This window comes from Salminus brasiliensis, chromosome 3, assembly GCF_030463535.1.
Source record: "Salminus brasiliensis chromosome 3, fSalBra1.hap2, whole genome shotgun sequence".
In the NCBI taxonomy this organism is placed as follows: domain Eukaryota; kingdom Metazoa; phylum Chordata; class Actinopteri; order Characiformes; family Bryconidae; genus Salminus; species Salminus brasiliensis.
The window spans coordinates 1,455,919-1,480,646 of NC_132880.1; the positions used below are offsets into that span (position 1 = coordinate 1,455,919).

A 24,728-nucleotide genomic window follows, 5' to 3' on the forward strand; every position below is an offset into this window, starting at 1 on the left:
TCCACCAGATGAGGGGGCAGGAGCCAAGCCACGGACTGGACCCTGCTGTGGAGCTGGACTTCTGTAGGAACCAGAAGATGCTGGAATTTAGGACTAAAATGTTAGCTTATGTTGGAGATTAAATGCATATTAGGCACATTAATGAAAACCTAGCAAGACATAATTGAGGTCAACAATTTAAATTAATTAATATTAAATATGATGCTATATTTAATGATTAAATATGATTATACGTTTATGGTGCATGTATTTGTCACGACTTGTGTCCTCTGTATTTGACCCATCTGTGGTAGTAAACACACACATACACACACACACACAACTAGAGTGGTGGGCAGCCAACTCCAGTGCCCAGGGAGCAGAGAGGGCCTTGCTCAAGCTTGCAGAGCCCGGGTATCGAACCCACAACCCTGTCATAAATAGCCCGGATCTCTGACCGCTGAGCCTCCACTGTCTGTCCCACTATGTTTAAAAAATATGTACAACAAATGGTACATATATATATATATATATATATATATATATATATATATATATATATATATATATACACATATATATAGATAGATAGATAAATACACACACCCACACACACACACATATATATATATATATAGATAGATAGATACACACACCCACACACACCCACCCACACACACACACACACACACACACACACACATATATATAGATAGATATATAGATAGATAGATAGATAGATAGATAGATAAATATACACACCCACCCACACACACACACACACACACACACACATATATATATATATATATATATATATATATATATATACACACACACATATATATATATAGATAGATAGATAGATACTCACACCCACACACACACACACACACACACACATATATATATAGATAGATATATAGATAGATAGATAGATATATAGATAAATATACACACCCACCCACACACACACACACCCACACACATATATATATAGATAGATATATAGATAGATAGATAGATATATAGATAAATATACACACCCACCCACACACACACACACCCACACACATATATATATATATATATATATATAATTGGTGACCTTGACATATGCCATTATCAATCAATCAATAGTAAACACTTCACCTGTTGTCAGTGGTTTCAATGTTATGGCGGGATGTTTGGTGTATTTACACATTCAGTAAATAGTTGACTAAACCCCAATCCAGGATCTCCACCTCCAGGGTTTCTCCGCGCCCCGCACACATGCGTGTTGATGTACAGGGCAACCGACCTTCAAGCGTTTCTTGCACCCATTGGTCCTCGTAGAATGACCGCATTGACGACTCTGCTCGCTGAATGGCTGGTGGCGACGCCGTCGGCTTAGCGCCCGCCCCCTCGCCTCCGCTGATTGGCTGTCGCCCGCTCCCTTTCTCTCTGTCGCGCGGCGGTGGGTCGTGCCGCTGTGTGCGTGCAGAACGTGAAGCGGTCATTTATTATTTTAGTTTCCCTCGAAACCGCGACCGTTACAGTTCAAATGTCTTTGGAATTTTCACGCATTTAAAAAAGCGCTCGAAACAATTCGACCGTTAAAGGCCGTTGGCGCGCGTGCCGAGCCGAACCGTTTCGAAAGGAGAGTCACGCGCCGCCCGAGTCCCGCTGGTTAACATGGCGGTGGTGAGCGGGCTGTCCGGGCCGGCGGTGGCCCGGCTGGAGGGCCGCGAGTTCGAGTACCTGATGAAGAAGCGCTCGGTCACCATCGGGCGGAACTCGTCGCAGGGCTCCGTGGACGTGAGCATGGGCCACTCGAGCTTCATCTCGCGGCGGCACCTGGAGATCTTCTCGGCGGCTGAGGACACCGGCGGCGGGGGGGAGTTCTACCTGCGGTGCCTTGGTAAAAACGGCGTGTTCGTGGACGGCGTGTTCCTGAGGCGAGGCGCCCCTCCACTGCAGCTGCCGCGGATGTGAGTGTTTGTTTGTTTATTTGTTTATTTATTTGTTTGTTTTGGAGCTCAGTGGAGCACGTGCTGCAGCTCACGCGGACGCCATGGTTTAATGTAGCTAGCTGGGGTGTTCGCTCTACGTCTCAAACCCGGCTTAATTTAGTTAAATATAGTAATAAAGACACTTTTTAATGATTATATATGTATTTATAGACGTGTTGAATACTTCGTAACAAAAAAAGCAGCTCATAAACACCTTTAATATTAAATATAAGGATGTAAACATAAACATTACGTGAGCGCCCTGGCTCGAGCTACGCTGCTGACGTAACGCTACGCTTCTCCTACGGCGTTAGCCGACGTCGTGTAAACAAACGAGGACCAGTGTGTGTTAGCCCTCATTTATTAGCCTGTAGCTTCAGTTTCGAGCTGGGATGTCCATGAATGGTCTCCTGAGCTTGCTGAGTTGGTGTCCACCACGTCCCTGCTGATGTCCACAGTGTAAACACCCTGGTTTGCTAGCTTACTAGCTAGCTGGCTAGCCATGTGAGCACAGTCTGACCAACACCAATACCGTTTCACATGTAAATAAGTAAACAAATGGTCAGATTAATAATATTTACTGGATATTATACTGTAAACATGAAGCCACTGTTTGTGTTTTGTTTTGTAGCTATGTAAATGGCATTGTTGTAGCTAGCTAGCTAGCTAGCTAACTAACTGATGTAGCTAGCTAGCTAGCCTACACAATAACTGTATAGCTAGCTAGCTACTATTGTGCCTAGCTGGTTGAAGGGGAAGTCCACCTAATTCTCCAGATTTCTTCCTAACCATGTAGAGAAGCTGGGTGTGAAATTGTATTGTAGAATTGACCAATTCTGATTTCATTGGAGTGGTGGTGAATGGCTCTAGGTGTCGGTCGCCATGACTACAACACAGATATAGCCATTTTTTAAATAAATTCATTCATTTATTTGCCAACCATCCCTCCACAAACCCACCGGTGAACCAACACGTCTCTTCTGATTTTTATATGGCATGTTGATGATGGTAAATTGGTGGGAAATCTAAGCTTTCTTTGGGACTATTTTGCTGCAGGACACCCTGCATGTATCCCTCCACCATGAATCTTCTCAAAACCCTGGTAGAACAGCGTCGCAGGAATCAGGCAGTGTATTCATACCCATTAGGTGTAAACTCAATGGCGCTTTTAGAGGTTCTGTGAACAGTTCTGGCTTAATAGGGTTCCCCAGATTGGAGCGTTTCACACCAAGCCCACTCTGAATGACTTGGTTTACAGTCCTGTTGCATATACCTCAGCATATATTCTCAGTAGAGATGTTAGGAAGTTAGGCAGTTCAGCTGATTTCGTACTATCATTACCACCCTGTCGCTATTCGAACGCAAAACACGAAAGCGCACATGGCTTGGTGAGGACGACAAAGGTCAGTCTGGCAGAGTAAATAAACGAGGCTTGTTTTTCAGTCTCTCAAGGCCTCTGGAAAGCACAAGTGAAAACATCACCCCGTCATACCCTGTTCAGATCCTTCATGCTCGTACCTGCCCTTCTTGGTAAGATGAGCGATGAATGAAACTTCTTTTCCTGCCTGCCTCTGCCTGATCTGCTGGCCCTGTGCATCTCCTAATCAGAACAATCCACCCTGCCACTGCGTTTGGAGAGGCCCGTGAGCTGCAGATCAGCTAAAATCAAGGAGATCAGACAGGAAATCAAGATTCGGCTGAAGTGGAAGCTGCTATACTCAGGTTTCTAGAGTCTGGTCACTCGCTGTTCAGATCGTTGAGCTTCCTGGAGGCTTTAGACTTTAGACTTGTAGACATCTTATGCACAGATCAACCATAACATTAAACCCACCTGCCTAATATCGCGTAGGTTCCCCTCATGCCACCAAAACAGCTCTGAGGCACAGACTCCACAAGACCTCTGAAGGTGTCCTGTGGTGTTTGGAGTCCTGTACGTTTTGAGGTGGACCTCCATGAGCATCTGTAAGCCTCCGATGCCCAGGACCCTGTCACCGGTTCACTGTTTGATTGTCCTTCCTCTGAACCCTTTTGGTAGGTACTGACCTGCATACTGGTAACACCCCACAAGACTTGTCTGATGTTTTGGAGATGTTCTGACCTAGTTGTCTAGAAAGCACAGTTTGGTTCTTGTCGAAGTCTCTCAGATTCTTGCTCTTGTTTTTTTTTCTGCTTCAACACCTCCATCACCTTAAAGAACTGACTGTTCGATTGCTTCTTTTATATGTAGATCCCACCCTTTGACAGAAACTGTGGGAATCGGACGTTCCGGCTGATCTGACCCTTTAAATAGCCTGGGTGAGCTAAAGTGGTGATCACGGACTGCAATTACCAATTAAATGGGTTTTATACCATATCACCCTTTACCACCCCGTAACTCCTTATACCTTATTGCCTGTTTTATCATGCCGTTCGCACATCATATCATATAATTTGTGTTTATTTGTTTATTCTGTGGAGTTGAAGTCCTGTACGGCCATGGTCTGTCTGCAGCTGTGGAGATATTTGAGAGCATTGTCTGGAATTTTGCACTGGGATTGCGTAACAGCTGTAACGGCTTGTTTTTATATCGTCCTCTCCCACAATCAACAGCCCCAACTCAGGCTGATTCCTGAAGTGTGTAATCTGCTGCACTCCTGTTTAACCCATTAATCCAAATCTGTGGAATGGTTTTGGTTAAACCAGTCAAAACATCTGGCTAAAAAGTGAAATTGAGGACTTGATTGGTTGTTAAATTGCAACTTTTGATCTCAGCAGTTAAAAGGGGCTGCTCATATTTTTATTTATTAATTTAATTTTAAACAAAGTCCAAAGATAATTGTGAATTAAAAGAAAGCAGTCAATCTTCAGATCATTATTTTTTAGGATCTCACTAAAGCCATCTGCCTACAATGGTTTAACCCCATCCTCTCAGTCTGGACTGTTTTTTTTTTTTTTTTTTTTACCAAGGCATGATTCTGCCCAGCCAGTCAGAACTGAGCTCATTTAAATACATCAGTCTTATAGGCACAATAATAGAAACAGCCTCTTAAATGTTCAGGTAAGAATGAATAAGGCCTGTTTTGGGTTAATAAACAGACACAGCGCTCTGATAACTGAGTGTTATGATGATCAATGAAAATTGCAGCAGAAATGTTGAAGATTGGCTCAGAATTGGGAGATCTGGCAAATACAGCAGGGCTTGGGTGAATTTTCATGGATTCCCAGGTGGGCTACACCTAGAAATAAGATGTGAGGCCATAGAGGAACCTTTTTGGTTCTATTTGAAATGTTTTTAAAGGTTTAAATAACCTTCAAAGTGTGGAAAACCTGTGGAAAAATAACTTTTTATATCAAGTCTTCTGCAAAAATGGCTCTTTCTGCAACCAAAAGAGGCTCTTCCATTGCGAGAAACCTTTGTAGCACCTTGTTCTATTTTTTTTTTTTTTTTTTTATTTGATAAGGAACCATGTTCACCCAGATAGACCATATCTCCAAAAGTGATTCTTCTGCGGAGTGACTAAAATAACCCCCTTGTAGCTCTTTGTAATAGAAAGAAAAAAAAGAGACGTTTGCAAAAGAGAAGTTCATTGTGAAGAACCATTAAAAGATTTAAAGAACCTTCACTCTAAATGCGTGAATGTGGAGAACCTGTAAAGAACTTTTTACATGAACTGTTTTGTAGAAATGTCTCTTTCTGAAACCGAAAGTGGCTCCTCTGTGGCGTTGCTCAAAGAACCTTTAGTAGCTATAATAGTAATAAGGATAATAAGGATAGAACAACCTTTTTTGGTCCCATAAGGAACCATGTTTGTCATAGAAGTTTGCACTGTGTTTAAAGAACCTTCGCTTGATGTTTGAGCAAGAGGAACTTTTTACATCCTCTCTTTGGCAAAAATGGTTCTTTATGGAACCTATAGAGAACAGTTAATGGAACCATGTCATAGAAGAGCTTTCTTTGGTGCCATAAGTGACCATATTTACAAAAAAGATTTTTTTTAAAGGTTCTTTACACTCCCTCACTTCATCTTGGAGTGGTTCTTCTATGGCATTCCTTAAAGAACCCTCTGTAGCACCTTTATTTTTTGTGTAGATCGTGGTCCCTTGGCTGTAAAGTAAACACACTGCTTGTTTGTGCCAGGTGCCACTGCAGTGGTCGACTGGAGGACGTCTAGTCTTGTTTATCTCCACACTCGTTCCACCACCTTTCACACACTTCTCCATCAGTTACCAGAATCTCTGTAAGACTCTGTTGAATGTCCACTGCAGCGCAAGGTCACTTTGAGGTGATCTTTCTTCTCATTGGGTATGGGAAACAGTCAGGTTCCTCCCACCCACGTGAGATAAAGCTGCCTGCTGGGAAAGGAAAACAGGGAAGTGTGCGTGTCAGAGCCGCTGTCCGTTTGCCCCTTGGGGTAAAGGTGGTGCGGGGGTTGTCTTTGCTGGAGGTCCAATAAGCATTTCTCACACATACTCGGATGTGGAGGTCACAGGAAGTCAGGGTGTCTGCTGCTGGCTGTGAGTCACTCTGACTGCCTCAGGTTTTGGGTAGAGGCGTTAGACAGCAGGATGGACCAGTAGAGTAGAGTCGAGTTTTTTTTTTAGATTTTGTGTTATATTTGACTGTACAGTTATATGGAAGTTAATCTTTGGTCAGCTTTCTGCTGCAGAAGCTTCTGGACTTTGGGCTCTGTAGGCTTAGTGCAAATTGACCTGTGAGGTTAATTACATTGCTAATTGGTGATGTATTTATTCAGACAGTGTTTTTAAACATTTACATTGACACTTATGGCATTTCTCAGATGTTCTTGTCAAGAAGATCTTACTTGTCCAATCAAAACATCCAACGTCTGTAAAGCAGTCATAATAATCTGAGGAAGTAGTAATAAATTCTGGAGGAGTACCAGAGTTGTTCGTTCCAAATACTGGCATTTGGAACAGTAAATATCGAAAGCCCTTATTAATTTGCATCCATTGTTTATTTTTTTTAATGTGGCACACACAAGCAGTGTGTCTGCTTATAGCTTATATCTGCTGGAGAAACTTCGCCAATCAGTAAATTTCCACTGACGTTTTTCCAAGCCTACTCTGAAACACGAGTGCCTCAGCTTGAGCATGTCGCTAAAGACTGTGGAAGGCTGGTGCTGCTAGAGTAGTAAATAACTATAGCTGATGATGGTACAGTCCAGAAAGTATATTTGTTTGACATAATAACATGTTGGCATGTCGTCCACCTAGGAGAAAAGATCTTGGGTGCGTCACAATTATTAGTGTCCTAATTACTCATATAAAACTACTTTGCTTATGTAATATTGATAAAAGTGTCAATTCGGTATACTCAGATATCGGCGCTGCGTCTTTTATGAGTGTTTACAGTGCACATGGTTATCCCACAATGCAGTGCGAAATGAAAAATGGAAGAGCATCCGGAAAAAATATTCGAGAAACTGGCAGATAACGATGCAAGTCAAGTGCAAACAGCAGCAAGGGGACTTGCAGTGGCATATGTTGCCATAGCAACACTTCATCATTTCCTGTTCGTACAAAACGGGTTAGTATGTTAACATTAAGTGTACGAACCTGCCCAAACCGCGCTATTGAGGTTAGTATATAGTCTGTACCTTAGTGTTATTGTGTAGAACAGAACTAGGACTTAGCTTGTGTTGAATTACTGTCCTGGTTAGCATTAGCTAATTAAATCATCCGAAGAGGCAGCCCTCGTTACTCATCCAGCAAATGAATGTCTTTTAATTTTTGCCTCCAGTACCAGTCTACGTCTAGTCTAAGGCCCAACCGGGGAAGTTTAAGTGCAAGCTTTATGGTCTAGCTCGATGGAAGTCAAAATGTGGGAACGTGGGAAAGTCTACAGGACCCCAACCTCTTCCCGAATCTCTGTCTCATGGCAACTGTGCTCTGCTGCTGCAAACCTCCGGCCTCTTTCTGTGTCTCTCTCTCTCTCTCTCCTTTTCTCTGTTCCCTCTTTTAAGGCTGAGGGAGCGCATTGGCAGACTTCCCTGGCTGAGAGTACTGAGATGTGTACTGGGTAAAGGAAGCCAAGCAGAAACAATAGCAGTGGAGTTGGAGCCTCCAGCGATCGAAGGAAAGTGTTGCTGTAATTATCAGCATATGCTGGATGACCAGCAATTTAGTCAGTGTTTCCAGAATGACGAGCCTTTTGGCCAATTGAGAAGGTCCAGACGTTTTAAAGTGCTGAAAATTCAGTCAATCAGTAGGTTTTCAGGAAACGGAGAACGCTGCTGAGGTCCTGTTTTGATATTTTTAACATTAAGTATTATTTTAGAGCTCCTGACATGGTTTCATCAGCACTTCATTATGGGTGTTCATACTACACATGTTGATATTAAAGTTTTTGGGGGGAGGGAGGTGAGACACCATCCAGTCTCTTCAGATATACTCTTAACCCCTTAAAATCCGAGCTTTAGTGTTGAATTTTAATTTTATCACCACCTGTTTAGTACATAACAACAATTACTATGTATTTAGTAATTAATGAGTACCTTCTAGTTTGGTACATATTTGTGCCTGAAAGGTTTCTGGTTTGGGTGTTGATTAAGTTCATTTTGTGTGTGGGCGAGCAATATATTTTCAGTACCTTCCAATTCAGTAATTAACAATTATTTAGTACCTGCTAATTGTTTTATACCTACTAAGTATTAAAGTAAGCATTGGTTATTTATTCAGTTTAAAATCTACCATGAAAAGTAATGTGGACCTTGTCATCTAAAGTCTGTGCCCACACACAGGCCTTTAAATTTAAAATTAGAGCTGGGCTGTGTGACTTATCATATTGTGATACAGTATGCTTTTCTAGGCATAAACAAGTGGTCAGCTGCTCTGTGAAGTGGTTGTGTACAGACTTTAGGAAGATGTTGTGTCTAAAATGTGCAGGAAAATTCCACATTTAAGCACTTCATTTCAACAGGGGTGCCAAAACCTTTGCTGGCAACTGTACTGTATAGTAAAGTATGTGTATCTGTGCAGCCCTGATCTCTACAGGGAGAGCAGTCTGCTTAGTCCTGAAGTTGCTGCTTTCTGGGCAAGGGGGAGGAGTGTGGGGGGGAGAGAGAGTGAATGAGAAACAAGAACAAGGCTAAGTGTGTGTGTGTGTGTGTGTGTGTGTGTGTGTGTGTGTGTGTGTGTGTGTGTGTACACACACACACCACCACCACCACCTACTGGGAAGAATGCAGTGTTTTGGAAGCCCAGCATTCCTTTAGTAAAAAGAGCCTCGTGGTTTCGAGTCAGAGCCGCCTCGCAGTGTGTGTTTTAAAACCAGGTGAAGAAAAGGCCTCCCTCTGCTCGGAGCTGCAGGGCTGAAGAGCCGAGGATTAGAAATGAGCACGAGAAAGGGCTTCAGACACCCAAGACTCGGCTGGGCGGCGTTTGCTGAAAGTTTTGGGTGTGTCTTCATTTTGGTGCTTAAAGAGGCCCCGTGTTTGGACTTGTTTAGGGGTTGTTCAGTCCAGTAGTGTGTGTTTAAACACACACACACACACACACGTATCAAATTCCCTTTCTGAAATATTACTCCATTCTGAAGTAGAACCAGGGCTGGTCTGTTGCTCAGAGTTCAACAGGCAGTGTTGCTGTGGGTTCCTCCTTATGACTGTAGCTAAAGTGTTTGGAGACTGAGGCTGTGTCCCAATTGCATACTAATCACTAATGCTATAGGGTATAGGCTATATGCTGATTGAAATGGGGCAGGTTTGGCAAGTTAGTGCACTAAATATTAACCTACTTACAGGAAGTGATGCAGTGCATTGCTATGCCTACATAACATCACTGTTCTCCTGCTGATGTTTGATTTATTTATTTGTTTATATATTTTTTCTCTCCTCATTTTTCCTTTAATTTTCATTGCTAGCTTTCCTCCAGGGCTATCCCCCCACTTGTTCGTAGTCAAATGCGTCTCCGGTTAGTCCGACTGAAATCCGATCGCTGTTTGGGATGGAATATGCAAATTTGTTTGTATTGGGAGGGGTTTCGGTTGTGGAATGTGTCTCGGAGACACGGAGGTGTTCACACTGCTATAACTTTTGGCTCAGATGCGTCTCAGACCTCCTCCTGAAGTGGTCTGAATAATGAGATTTAAATCTGGTTTAAATGCGTTCACACTTTGTGCTGTTTTTGTGGTTTGGGCTGATTCGGATATAATCCTGATACTTAAGACACATGAAATGATGTCAACAGAGTACCGTGTGTTCATACCATGGCATAGATACGTAGGCTCTCCACTTTCTGCATCACTTCCATGTGCAGTTAATTACACGGTCCTCTTCCTTAGTTCAGGTCTGTGCTTACAACATTTATCAGAATCTCTTCTACAGAGCGACTTACGAAAGTGCTTCACTGTAGGGCTGGGCGATGTGGTAAAAATACTACATTACGATATTTAAAGATGTACGATGCACGATAATTATCACCGTACATGTAATCACAGACTAAACACCTCAGATCCTCTCCCGTACTGAATACAGTGATTTATACTCAACATCTGCTGCTCATCTAATTAAACCAGCCTAATTACACTGTTAGTAATGCAACCTGCAGCTAATCAGTGTTTATTAAGCTCCAACAGTCTCCTCCATATGATTAGAAAAGCGGTTTGTTATCGCAATATGATAAAGATCGTCATATTGTCCAGCTCGGCTTCACTGTTTACTCAGGAAATACCCATAGCTAGTTTGTGTAGGCTAGAATTCCAAAGATACCTCAAGCTAGATTCTGCCAAATACAAAAGTTAGTGTGGAGACCTAGATACACTCAAAAATGCTCAAAATTTTGGCTAAGTACTCTTGGAAGAGGAGGGTCTTCAGTCGTTGTTGTGTTGTGTGAGCGACTTCCAGGGGATGTTCGTTCCACCAAGACCGAAAAGGGCTGGATGCTGGTGTTGTCAGATATTGGACTTGGATATATTAATACTAAAAGTCCTGCTGAATGCAATGCATTTCACCAGTGCTCTTTGAAAGGAGTGTGAAGATTGTTCAATTGATGGTGGTGGTGGTGGTTAATTTAGCACTGCAGAAATGTAGTGGTTACTGTTTCAGGTCATTCAGATCTTTCAGATTAGAGATTTCGGCGTTGCAAGTCGTGATTTTAAAACCACTGGCTTCAAGAGGCCTTCATGGTGCAGTATGCTACCAGTGTTGCAAAGGCTGATCTCACAATAACCATCAACGGCACAGCACCACAGCAGACAGATTTATTTCCTCTCTCAGATAAGAGCCACTCAGAGACTCCGCTTCCCCTGTCGGTTTTAGCACAGCCTTTCCTGTCTCAGAATACTTCTCGACCTCAGATACTGAGGGCACAAGTTCCCCCTTGCTGTTAACCATACCCTGCAACCTGTGTGTGCCCTATTTGGACCAAAGTATTGGGACACCTACTAATGCATTAATTGTTTTTATTAAAATCAAGGATATTAAACAGTGTTCATCCTTAATGACTGTCTCTACTGTTCAGGGAAGAAAGTTTTCTACTAGATTTTGGAGGAGCATTGCTGTGAGGATTTGATTGCGTTCAGCGACTGTAACGTTAATGAAGTCAGGATGTTGGATGATTATCACCACCCCACCTTATCCGTCCCCAACTCAACATCCCATGCTGGATGATTGAGCTCCACCACCATCATTCCAGAGAACACAGCTCCATGCTGGGGGGCTTTACACCCTTCTACCCCACGCCTGGCATTAGACAGCATGGTGCCAATAGGTTCGTCTGCTTATTGTGCGTGCATTTGCACATCTGTTTCAGCAATGATGGCAACTTAAAATAGCTGAATTTGTACATTAGAAGGGGTGTCCACAAACATTTGGACATGTGATGTATGTGTTGAAATGAGCAGCACTGTGTGTGTGTGTCTGCATATGGAGCCTTCATGCCAGAGCCGTAGGAGCTTGGCATAAGGCGCAGTGCCAGACTCGCACGCTCTGGCTTGTGCCAGCCATGTGAGCGTGGCCGCTGAAGGACATGCCAGGCTGTTTCTCTCCACAGTGGAATATCTCCAGCACTCTTCTGCACTCCCATCAGGACCTCGGTGCAGAGATGAACCAGTCTGAGATAAGCCTGGGTGGTTGGTGATGACCCGCTTAGGTCCATTGAAACGTTGGAGAGCCTGGAGAACCTTCTCAAAAACCAAAATAATTCCCACTCAGGCTGATGTTTTCATGTGTGTTCCTCTTCCCAGTTTCGTTACCTCCATGCCCTTCCTGTGTTCGATCCCTCAGCCCTGCCCCACAATGAGATGACTCCTAAGAGCTGAGCTGTATGCACTGCTGTATGCTTGACTGATCGGGGCTCTGGCGTCCAGCAGTTGCAGAGGACTGAGGGAGGGAGGCAGGCAGGCAGGAGCAGGACTCTCTGAACTGAGCATCGAAGGATGAGTCAGTCATTGAGCGGGGGGGTGTTGCGGAGTTTGGAGGGCATGGCACTGATCTGCCTCCCCCTGCAGATACAAGTCTGTTCTCCATCAGTGCTCCAGTGCCAGAGGGCCTGAATGAGGGTCAGGGCTTTGGGGGTGGAGAACGTCGGCTCTCGGGGTAGAGCAGTGAGCAGTAGGGTGAGTCTTGTAAATGTGTAGTTGAGCGTAGGGAAGTATTAACAGAGCACTAAACGGGGGTTCATTGTTTTTATGTTTAAAAATGGTCTGAATTTGTACTATTTATTTATTTAGAACAAATAATTGTGTTTTATTAAGCAGTACTAAGGTAAAATGGTGCTTCTGAATTTGCCAGCTTTTCAGATCAGTACCTTAGCTTGGTGTTGGTTGATGTAATGTAATGCTATGCTACCGATGTGATATTGCCTTCAGCGGCAGGTGCCCATCTCCACCACACCAACCAACATTGTTTAAAAGTGATGAGGGGAGAGGCCACCATCTACCCATCCGGAGAGCTCTTGGCCAATCATGCTCTCTCAGCCCCTCGGCTGGTGTGATTTGAGTCGAGTTAGCTGGATACTCCTGGCTGCACATCGCTGTCCATGGACCTATTGGCTGCCTTTAACTCGCTGTAGCCGCGTGGCAGGGTGGCTTGCCCCCCATTCCGACAAAAGGGGGTGTGTTCCAGCGGGGACGTGGCGTCAATGCATACCTTTTATAGACCAAATTAAGAAAAATAGTGTATTTATTCACTATTTATGTATTTGAAGTCTAACACTGTGCTACACATGCCTTTATGAGAAAGCATAAGGACTTTCGTACCGTACATTTGAACAGTTACGGTAGTTTACTGAAGTGTAAATTCACACATGCATGTGTTATAAAGCTGTGAGCGGTATCTAATGGCAGTTGTCGTCTTTTGTTCGTGTGAAGGGAAGGGTCCAGCTGTTTACATCTGCCTCTCCTAGTGTTCAGGGGGGCGATGGTGCATCAGGGGATGGTTAATTTTAGCATAGCCTCGAGAGACAGGCCCACACACACATACAAACACACCAGCGCTGTGTTTCTGAAGTCCTCTCTAAACACCGCGGTGGGGACAGCGTGGCAGGGTGTTGGTAAACAGTGCTCTTAACAGTTTGTTAAGAGTTGTTAAGAGCAGACCTGTAGGTTTTAAAAGAAGAGCTTCAGCAGAACATCAGCAGTGCAGTGGGGTATTTATACCCCTTATCAAAGTGTGGGATCTGGTGTACTCATGCAGTTCCCTACACAAAGACATGTGCTTAAAGTAATTGCTGAATAGAGTCCTTAGATATGGTTTTGTGTTCTCTCTTCAGGTGCTTGTGAGTCAGTGATCAGCTGCTGTTGTATGCCTTGAAACTTCGCCTGGTATACAGACCACCTTTCTGTTTAGTGCTGTTTCCAGATTCTCATACTTTCATTGATTTGAGTCTTTGGACTCTTGTAAAAATCTCGTTATAGAGCCAAATGGAGACGACCGAGCTGATGGAGCAGTTCTGTGGCGGTAATCGTGCAGTGTTTAGGGATCTAAACCAGTTACTTAAAATAATGTTAAACTGGTGCATCGGCTTAAAAAAAGAGACCGTTGGTCTTGCTCTCTCCAGGGTGGGTAGATGGCGCTCTCTCCCCACATCACTCCAGTACAGTTATGGCTGTTGCATCAGAGCCAGGTACACAGCACTTGCCTGGTGACTTGCTGGCTGTCGGAGGAGGCGTGTGTTGGTCTTCACCCTCCTGGTGTTGAGCATTGAACGTGATTGGGTGGAGTATGTATGGGTTGGGTAATTGACGATCCAAATTGGGGAGAAAACGGGTAAATTGATGTCTGCGTCATTGACCATAGTGGCAGGCCTAGAGGAGATGGATCATGTTGTTCCTCATTGGGTTTTACTTCCAGAACGTTTTGAACGTCTCACCCGGTCTCAACACCGTTCCAAACCTGCTCTGTGTACGTTTTCTCTAAATTCTGAATGATGTGTGATGATGTGAACGTGATTTGACCACACCCGAATTCTTTAAAACTACAATCTTCTCAGAACAGGTAGAACAGTGTCTCAGGCATCAGGCAGTGTCTTCACCTCCATTAGGTGAAGAACTTTCTATAAGGAGCTTTTATTAGAGCTTCAGACGTCTGCTTCACTTCACCGCTGTGAACTCCAGCAAGGTAATCTAGAGCATTTGTTCATCTGCAGCAGTGACTTGCAATGAAGGAGAATGCTAACAGGACGGCCGTTAGCCTCATGAACTTGCTAACTGGTGGTTTTCGTTTCCTGCTGGTGTTTCAGTTTTAGTCACTCTGCCTCTTAAAGTGTGCTCATTTAGTCCATTCAGTTTTACGGTTGGCATCACTTATTAAAACCGAAACCGATCTTACACACGTGTGTGTTCTGTGGTATTTTTGTAGTCAGCAGTGTTTTTTCTTCTGGCAGGTTTTTATTTATGTTAGTGTTCTACGTCTTATTTTAATATGAGACAGTGAGACCCAAGAATTAAATTTAGAGCGCAGTTCGACGAGAGGGAGAGAGACTCAGACTGAGACTCTCTTTATTGTTGATCTCTCGCTGTTCTCACCTTTTGCGTTTGAAACAAAAAAAAACCTTGTATTTCACCCAAATTCTGGCTTTGAAATCTTATTCCAGCCTAATTACCTCTATGAACTGTGTTAACTACCTCGGGGGGGGGGGCTTGTGGTGGTGGTGGTAGTAGTAGTAATTATAGTAGATGTAGTAGTGGTAATAGTTGTAATTATAGTAGTAGTAGTAGTAATACTAAATAATAATCATTTTGATTCAATTATTTTTATATAAATTATTAATATTTTAAAGATGCTTTGCTGTTGAATAACCCATTGAATACAGTTGTATAAATTCACCAAGAGCGAGGTGTTTGTTAAATTGAAATTAAAACCATAATAATTAAGGTCAATCTCTCCTCAGGTGCACGTTCCGGTTCCCCAGCACTACCATAAAAATCACGTTCACAGCGCTGTCCAGCATAAAGAAAGAGAAGAAGGAACCCGAGTCTCCAGTGAAGGCAGTGCAGCCCCAGATTTCTCCACTTTCCATAAACATCCCGGATAACATTGCACACCTGATGAGCCCCCTGCCGTCCCCCACTGGAACCATCAGGTAAGATGCGGGTCTGTTCACCTGTCAGTTATGCCTTTAAACCAGAACGTTCTCTAGAACAAGGGTTCCTTAGCACACTGGGATGTCACACATGCTCATTTTCCTCCCGAGTCAAGAGTATTAACCTGGGCCAAAAGTGTTATTACAAACTTATTGATTACCGGAGAACAGCCCCACCAGTTTATACAGAAGTCCCTGTAGATACTGAGGAATACACCTAACTGTGCATCAAGCCTTAGAGTGTTAAGCAGCATGGTGCCAATAGGTTTATGTTGTTGATCTGCTCCAAAGAGTCCTGTTCTATTGCCAATACTTCTCTACAGGGACTAGACCAGCTGTGTGTGTCTCACGCTGTCTGTGTAAGCAAGTAGCTGAATGCATTCAATAGAAAGGTGTCCACAAACATTTGGACATGAAGTGTAAGCTGTTTAAAGGTTGAAGTTGTATAAACTGTAACCTATGTAGAGTTAACCTCTGTACTGTCTTAATCGTTTGGTGCCGCCTGCAGATCAGAGCCCCCTTCCTATCGCTGCGCTGCCACTGCCAGGGCCAATCAGAACTGGGTTCCTAGCGCGCAGCTGCCACTGACCCAAGAGTAGTTCTCTGGAGTGTAGAAGCTGCAGATGGTGGATCTGCTGTAGCTTTTATATGTGAGGAGCTCTTGGGGTTCCCAGAGCTGCTCTCTTGTTACTTAGGAACAGGAAAAAACAGTGAGGTTCCTGCCGCACTTCGTCAGGCATTTTTGGAGTGTGTATCATCAGCGCAGCTGCAGGCCGTGTAGAGTTGGAGTATGTGTGGAGGAGGAGGAGGAGGAGGAAGGGGAGGAGGGTGTTCAGTAGAAAGAGTTTGCCTGATTTTTTCCCCCTCAGACTCTTATATGGCAGCTGTCTTAGCTGGCGGGGCTTCTGCCTCTGAAGAGTTTGGTCTTTTCGTCCTACCTCGCTCTCTTCCTTACTTGCCTTTCTGCCCTAATTGGCACAAAAAAGTACGAGAACCGAACTGTGAGGTTCTAGACAATGACTGGGTCAGAACGTCTCCAAAACATCAGGCAGGTCTTATGGGGTGTTCCCGGTATGCAATGGTCAGTACCTAACAGGAGTGCTCCAAGAAAGGACATCTGGTGAACTAGTGACCAGGTCGTGGGCGCCCCAGGCTCATAGAGTCTAATGGAGGGCCAATCTCACGTCTACACCTACAAGACCTAATGAAGGATCTGCTGCTGACATCTGAAGGTTGTGTGACCAGAGCTGGTTTGGCGGCGTAATATTAGGCAGGTGGTTAAAATCTTATCAATAAAAATCTTATAATCTTATAATAAATTGGACTGGCACAAGACCATGGTAGAGTCTCTTCTACTTCACCTTCCTCTCACAAGTGCCTGGCGTAGCCAAAAAGCCTGCCGCAGCCTCTGATCACACGCTCTTCCTTTCAGCTCAACACTTTCTTTGAGCAGCTCGTTCCGCTGCTTTAGCAGACTAATTACAGCCTTCTCACATCAGCTTCAGTTTCTGCTCCCCGAGGCCTGGCCAATTACAATCAGTGTCTGACACTGAGGGGAAACCGGCGCGGGTGCTACAGTGAACCAGACACTAGATTTGTTCTTGAAAGACGTCAGATGGCCTTAAGTGCTGATTGCGCTGAATTTATTTAGCTCGGCTGTATTGATTTCTGTTGTGTTGGGTTTCGTTTGTCCTTTCAGCCCTAATTAGCAGCTGGTGGGGTTTTCATCATGTTTGAGGAGCACTCTGAAGTCTAGTTAGTATGTAATTAACCAGGATTAAAATACGTTTTCCTCAGTTTTCCTTATTTGTCCCAATGGGAAGAGATTTACTGCAGTAAATGCAGTTCAAATCCTTGAAACATGGACTAGATTTAAGAAGCTCACCGGCCCAGGTGGCGTGTTTTGCAGTGTTATAGGAAGCTAGTCTTTATAGAGCATGATTTTGCCGTACTTTATGTATCACGCAGTCTGGATCATCTGTTCTATATGGTGTTTTAATGTCATATAAAGGCATTTAGGGATGGACTGATATGAGAATTACTGGCTGATGCCAATTTCCAATCTGTTTTTGTGACAGTCCATCTCCATTTCAGTTAATGTTTGATGGCAGGCAAGACCATCTCTAAGAGCGTGAGGTTAAGACTGAGCGGTCAGACTGGAGAGTTAGATCAGCATAAAGGAATCTGCAGCAGATCTGATTGTTTAGTATCTCACAAAGTCTGTCTCGCTCTCTCTTTCTCAGTGCGGCAAACTCGTGTCCGTCCAGTCCACGCGGCGCTGGTTCGTCAGGCTACAGGGTTGGCCGGATTGTGCCTTCAGATCTACAGCTCATCAACGACAACTCCCAGTCAGAGAACGATAAGGAAACGTCAGAAGGTGACAGCCCCAAGGTACGAGTTCAGCTCTCCCACCTGGATCAGACGTGTAAATCCGTGGGCATCCAAGATAATAATGAATAGTAATAATAGAAAGTGTATTATAATAATAATAATAATAATAATAATCTCCCTATTCTCAATTCCCTTTTTTGCTCTCGTTCTCTCTCCCGGTCTCTTTCTAGGATGACTCTAAACCCCCGTACTCGTACGCTCAGCTGATAGTCCAGGCAATCACGCTGGCCCCGGACAAACAGCTCACGCTCAACGGAATCTACACGCACATTACCAAGAACTACCCGTATTACAGGAGCGCCGACAAGGGCTGGCAGGTGAGCTACGGTCGAAGATAATCCTAAAGACTAGTGGAAACAGTAGTTATTTATAGTTTAAAGTTGTTTTTATTAGCGATACCACAAATAGTCCACCCCCAGCCTCAGCCTTAGTCCACCCCCAGCCATAGCCCATAGTCCTTCATGACTGACTTGTTCTTTATACTACTTACACAGGTAGAACAAATCCTGGGTCAGAAACCCTGCTTTGTGGGGCAGACCCATGTTTCCGTTGTTCTGTAAGAGTGTGTGTTCCTGTGATGCCCTTAAATAAATGACATTAAGCGTGAACGCTCAGCTGCCGCTATACTGAAACTCCTCACCACCCAATTTGGGCTCAACTGCAGAGCTTGATTAATGAACTGTGTGTTTGCTACAGAGCTTCATTCAGCACAGCACACCCAGACCACTACCCCTTACTATTTCAGGGCTCTTAGTAGATCAAGGTGCGCTGAGAACAAACAGCACTAAAAATAAATCCTGTTGGAGCTCTAGAACATTCCAGCTCTCTGACTGATTTAAACGTTCCTGTTTGTGATCTTAATGTGTGTGTGTGTTGCAGAACTCCATTCGGCACAACCTGTCTCTGAACCGGTACTTCATCAAAGTGCCACGCTCGCAGGAGGAGCCTGGGAAGGGCTCGTTCTGGAGAATAGACCCCTCCTCTGAGGGTAAACTCATTGAGCAGGCGTTTAGGAAACGAAGGCCTCGCGGCGTGCCCTGCTTCAGGACCCCGCTAGGACCCCTCTCTTCCAGGTAGGCCTTTGAAGAGAAATTACCCCACCACTCTATGGATGGCTTTAATGCTTTAGGACTGCAGTATTGGTCTAATGCTTTCTGTCCAAATTTGACCCCACCTGAACCCAGTATTTTCAGGTTTTGGGATCCAAGCCCAACAAAGTTCTGTATGAACCGGCTCTAATCCGACCCATCACCCCAAGTTCTGTATAAAACCTCAAACCTATAATGGCGCCGGTTAAATTTGTGTGTAGCAACAATTATAGCGGCCTTCGGATCAGAACCTGAACCTTAGCCTAGCACATATTCAGCCAGTGACCTTCAAACCCATCTTGAGCATTCGAGTCTCATCAGGTTCTGACACATTTTTCAAGCTCTGTTCATGGGAGTGGTGAAGTGCTTCAGTTCTTTTGTCTTATTTGAGACAAGAAGCTGTAGCTCCACCTTGTGGTCAGATGGACACGTTACAGCTGTGGATCTGAACATGAAGCTTTATGGTAGAGAAGTGACACAAATTGTGTTTTTTTTTTTTTTTTTTTTTTTTTTTTTTCACTTTTAATGATTCCTTGCCCTTCTTATGTTGGCATGTGTTTATACTGTGGGTTTCTGTGATCTGTGTCACAAAAGTCAGTACTGCAGTCAGCAAGTGATCTCTTGTGAAGCTCAATGGTTAATCTGAAATGATTGGCCTTTATTTTTGTATGTTCAGGAGCGCTCCAGCATCTCCTAATCACTCAGGGGTACTCTCAGCCCACTCCAGTGGGGTTCAGACCCCTGATAGCTTATCGCGAGAGGGCTCACCTGTTCCCATGGAGTCAGAGACCACCCCTGCCCCACCCTCCACTACCATTGCTGCTGTGCAACCAAAGCTAGCTGTGATACAGGAGGCTCGTCTAGCCCAGGCCACCCCAGGTACACCAGGACTCTGATGAGTGAAGATTTTTTCTGTGATCAGTTAACCTATCAGTGGCGGTTACAGTAACTTAATGTAACTTATTATTACTAAAATGTTATAGGGGTATTCTAGAGGTGTTATAATGCCTCCCCTCCTCCTCCCCAGGTTCTCCTCTCGGCACTCAGTCTGTACTGATCGCTGTCCAGCGGCCACTGTCTCAGGGCATGAAGCCGGTGACGTACGCTGTGGCAGCGGCTCCTTCCTCCTCCGCTTCCTCCGTTCAACCAATGATGCAGACTGTCCACGTGGTACACCAGATTCCCGCCGCCGTAGCCGTTAGCACCGCTAAACTTCACGCACAGCCTGCTGTGGCCAGCCCAGCCACATCAGAACCCCAGGAGAACGGATCGCATGAAGAGCTCAAAGGTGACTAAAAAGACCAGAGATCATCAAATCTGGACCTTTAATCCAGTTTCCAGTCCTGGATTTGGTAAAAACTGGAAGTTAAGTTAAGGACAGCCGATGCAATTGATTGGCCGTCCTAGCAAGGATTCAAAAGTTTTAGTAGGGCAAATCGCCACACCTGCCCACTAAGACCAGAAGTGGGCATTTCTGAATTGGGCTGCACTGTATGGGTGGGGAAATAGTAGTATGGTGAATAGATTGTGATCATTATATTGAAATGTGACTAAAATCTCTCTCTCTCTCTCTCTCTCTCTCTCTCTCTCTCTCTCTCTCTCTCTCTCTCTCTCTCTCTGCCAATTAGTGAAAGTAGAAGCCGTTCCTACCATCACCCATGCCTCAATAGGCTCAGCCAATCGGATCATCCAGAGCAGTGCAGCAACCACTCCCTTCCAAACGGTTACTATAGTGCAGCAAGCCCCATTAGGCCATCACCAACTGCCAGTCAAGACTATCACGCAGAACGGCACCCATGTGGTGCCCATCGCCACAGCAATACAAGGCCAGGCCAACGCAGGTAGGTGTCTGCTCACACAGTCAGCGCTTCGCTCCTCAGAAGGTGCAGTTCTCACAACACAGCTGCTGTTATTAATGATATTCAGCATTTTTCTACTTATTTCTGTCCCAGAATTAGTCCATTTAATTCTGTCCCACTTCAAAATGTGTCTTACCCGTGCCTTTATTGGCAACGCCAAGGCACACGGGCATTAGATTGCTCACATATGAAATTATGAAATAATAATGATCAACTGTTACCAGTAATAATCAAATACGTTAAAGTAAGATTAATAGTTTCATTAGTACATATTTGCATTCTCATTATTCTCCCGTCTCTCTGCAGTCTCCAGTCCGCTCCACCTCCTGGCAGCTCACGCCTCTGCGTCCGCCTCTCTCCCCACTAAACGGCAGAACGGAGAGAGCGGCAGAGAGCAGATCGAGAGTAAACGAGTGAAAATGGAGGAGCAGCAGCAGAGCGTCACCTCTGAGCCCAACGGAACAGCCGACACGGACACTCCCTCTGCCAATCACAACTAGGCATTAGCATAAACCACACCCTCACCCAAATCTCTCAATAACAGACTTCTTCGTTCTGCCGCACGCACGCTCGCTCTTTGCTTTTTACTTCTGGCATCGCTGCTCCCCTTCTGCCCTCTCGTATTGCCTCTACGCTGATTCTCTCGCGCACTCTCTCTCTCTCTCTTTCCCTCCTTTCCTCCCTCTCTCTCACCATCCTGCTGACCGTGCCAAACAAGAAGAGAAGTCCTTTACATTGGAAACACTGCTGACTCAGTATGAAGCAAAAACAAGAGACTCCAGTGTCTGTGAAAACAACGGTTTAGGAATCCACGGCAAATAGACCACAAATGGACGTGAGTGTGGAGATGACTTTCACCAGAAGTAGTTACCGACTGTTATTGACCATTCTGGATGACAGGGAGAGCAGCCAGCCACTGCCATCTGGCCCAAACCTTTTTAAATAGACTATTACCTACAGAACTCTGCTCCTTACCAGTGCTACCAGGTTTCATCTGGGAACTCTTCATAAGAATGGAAATGGCTCATCTACAAGAATTATTATTATTATTATTATTATTGTTATTATTTGAAACCAAACACATTCTGGGGGGTGAATGTATATGTGTGTGGTGTATGTTTTATGTATGCATTTTCTCTAAACATATACTTACATACATACACACTCACGCTCAGTCCCACTCTCGTGAATCCAGAATTAGCAACTCGTTTCCGTTAGCCAGCTAACTTGAGCCAAAGGTCAGACCTGTCCAGTAGAAGCAGAGCCAAGAGACGTTCCTACTGGACAGTCCTCAGTTTGACAATGGAGGGATACTTCAGCTTGGTTGAACCCAGTTTCTCAGTCTGCTGCGTTTGTAGTGTGCAGTTCATTACCACTGATGATGATGAAGATGCTGTTCCCTGCGCTTGGGAGTAGTGGACAGAAAAGAAGGGGAAATATGAGTGAAAATATGAGGCACCATCTAAATATCTGTACCGTGAGGATGCTTAGGATTGTTCAATTCTGGCGTGACTGCAGTGTACTAGACCAGTGGCTTCCAACCCTGGTCCTGGAGAACTTGAAAACCTGACCCAGCTAATCAGTTCATTAGCAAGCCCTTCCTGGGTGGAAGGTGGTGTTTTTGGCAGAGTGCTTCCTCCAGAACCAGGGTTAGAAGCCACTGTATTAGACCAACGGCTATCATAGCTGTAGGTATAGGCTGTTAGGTACTCGCATTGATCTAATGGTAATGCAGAATTCATAAGTCTTCATTGGTTCACCTCAGCAAACGTTATGACCTCTGAAGCTTGTTGGAATAAGCCTTTATGAATGTCTATGTAGGTTTAGGTCAGTTGTCATGAAAGGCCTCAATCTCAAAGCTTTGGGAAAGCTGCCCTTTGGTGACTGGTTAGATGGGTCAGATGGGTTTTTGACCAATTGCTGATCCACTGGTTTCTATTATAAGTGTGTGTTGACTCCTAGGAGGTACTGGGAAGATGGGGATGCACCACTATGGGATTACCATTTGCCCATATAATGGCGATCTCCTTGATCTAATCCCTAGAGTCCCAGTTTTCCATCTGTGCTACAGAAGCAGCACCACCTGGGTTTACTGAGCTTCACTCAACATTCCAGACTTTGGCAGCTGATGGTCAAGACCTCATTATTAATAATCATCCTCATCATTGTCGTCATCCTCAACGCTGCAGTTGGCCTCTTTTGGGATGTGTGTGTGTGTGTGCGTGGGGGTGTGTGTGTGCGTGGGGGTGTGTGTGTGCGTGGGGGTGTGTGTGTGCGTGGGGGTGTGTGTGTGGGTGGGGGTGTGTGAATGGCTCAGTCGTCAACCTAAAGGGATCAACGCGCAACCAGTTCCTGTACTTCTTGGCAGCTAGCCCTTCTTCATACCCCTCACCACCACAGTCCCAGCTGTTCCCATAGAAACATGCAGTCGTTTGTTTGTTTGTTTACTTTTTTTTCGCATATTTTCAGATGCAATGGAAAGACTGAACGTTTATTATATGTTGGGAAGCAGAACAGCCACAGAGGCCTGAGGATGCCCCCCCCAACCTGAGGAGAACCTTCTCAGTGGTTTTCATGTGGACTTTATTATCTCCCCCCCCCCCCCCTTTATATTTCTGTGGAACGAGTGTAGCTTTTTTTTTTAAATGGAGGAATTCAGGTCCGAAAAGCAAATCTTTTTACGATTTTTACTTTCTGGACCTGAATTGTCAATCTCTACCTGTTTAATGTTGTTATTATTATTATTATTATTTTCATACCTGCACCATTAACCAGGAGCCTCATCAGGCTTGCATTTTGTAAACGGACGAAAGGAACACACCTGAGCCGTTGACTACACACCTCAAACACCTGTTTGATTCAGACCAGATCTGCACTTGAATTGTTGTTATTTTTGTTTACCCTTTTGTTTATCCGCCGTCACACCGTTGTTTTCTCTCCTTTTGGTTGTGTTTGACGTCGTGCTGTAGGCAGAAACCCCCTCCTCTTCAAACTCCCTCCCAAACTCCTGTTTATTATATATTTTAATTTTATTATTATTATTCTTTTTTCTTTTTTTTTATCCGTTTGGGTGACCGGTCTTGTCTGTGTCCAGATTGTTGGTGTTACAAACTAAAGAACGAATGAAAGAAAAGGAGAAAAAAAAAAAAAAAAAAGAAACCACAAGATCGATGTATGTTTATTTGTTTGTTCTGCTTCAGTGGGTAAATAATGCTTTTTTTGTTTTGTTTTGTTTTTTATATAAATTAATTTAAAACCTTAATCTCTGACGACTTTCTGTCTTTCTTTTTTCGGATTTGAAAATGATCAGATTTATGCATCCAGTCGTCACAAACCTGTCAGGGTCGCTGTGCTAAACGATGTAGGAAGCATGTGGGTTTAAAGTGGCCAGACTGAGGCGCAACCGAACAAATCACGTTTCGAAAGTCTTCAAATGTGGCTTGGATCAAATTTGCAAAAATCTGATCATCTGTGGTTATGTTTTGGCTGTTCAGATGATCAGAAATCCGATCTTTATGTTTTGGCTGTTCAGATGATCAGAAATCCGATCTTTATGTTTTGGCTGTTCAGACGATCAGAAATCCGATCTTTGTCTTGGCTGTTCAGACGATCAGAAATCCGATCTTTGTTTTGGCTGTTCAGACGATCAGAAATCGGCTCTTTGTTTTGGCTGTTCAGATGATCAGAAATCGGCTTTTTGTGTCGCTGCATTTTGACTGTTCAGTCTTGAGACAATGAGGTCTGGATCGGATTTGGGCTCACAGTCTAAACGTAGCCTGAGGGTGTGTTTATACTTGTCAGCTTGGGTTGGATTAAAACAAACCCTGGTCCGATTACGCTCTGGTTTCTGTCCGGTCCCAAACAAACGTGATCTGACCTCGATCCGACCCAGCTCCACA

General features: G+C 44.3%; 1 protein-coding gene across 2 annotated transcripts; it reads left to right on the forward strand.

Moving 5' to 3' along the window:
- The first annotated feature begins 1,441 nt into the window (after positions 1-1,441).
- foxk2b (forkhead box K2b) lies at positions 1,442-23,072 on the forward strand. Of its 2 annotated transcripts, none has more exons than XM_072674515.1 (9): positions 1,442-1,949; positions 15,300-15,491; positions 17,735-17,882; positions 18,053-18,199; positions 18,762-18,955; positions 19,647-19,849; positions 19,998-20,258; positions 20,599-20,811; positions 21,136-23,072. In XM_072674515.1, the coding sequence occupies exons 1-9, from the start codon at positions 1,654-1,656 to the stop codon at positions 21,327-21,329; spliced, it is 1,848 nt and encodes a 615-aa protein (XP_072530616.1). In that variant the 5' UTR covers positions 1,442-1,653; the 3' UTR covers positions 21,330-23,072. The 2 variants fall into 2 exon arrangements, with proteins under 2 accessions (XP_072530616.1, XP_072530617.1); XM_072674516.1 differs by having other exon boundaries at positions 20,608-20,811.
- The last annotated feature ends 1,656 nt before the right edge of the window (positions 23,073-24,728 follow it).

Excerpts from the sequence above, each read along its gene's own strand:
- foxk2b (XM_072674515.1), top strand. The coding sequence starts at position 1,654 with ATGGCGGTGGTGAGCGGGCTGTCCGGGCCGGCGGTGGCCCGGCTGGAG. Across the intron at positions 18,956-19,646 it reads CTAGGACCCCTCTCTTCCAG|GAGCGCTCCAGCATCTCCTA; the intron begins GTAGGCCTTTGA and ends TTGTATGTTCAG. Across the intron at positions 20,259-20,598 it reads ATCGCATGAAGAGCTCAAAG|TGAAAGTAGAAGCCGTTCCT; the intron begins GTGACTAAAAAG and ends TCTGCCAATTAG.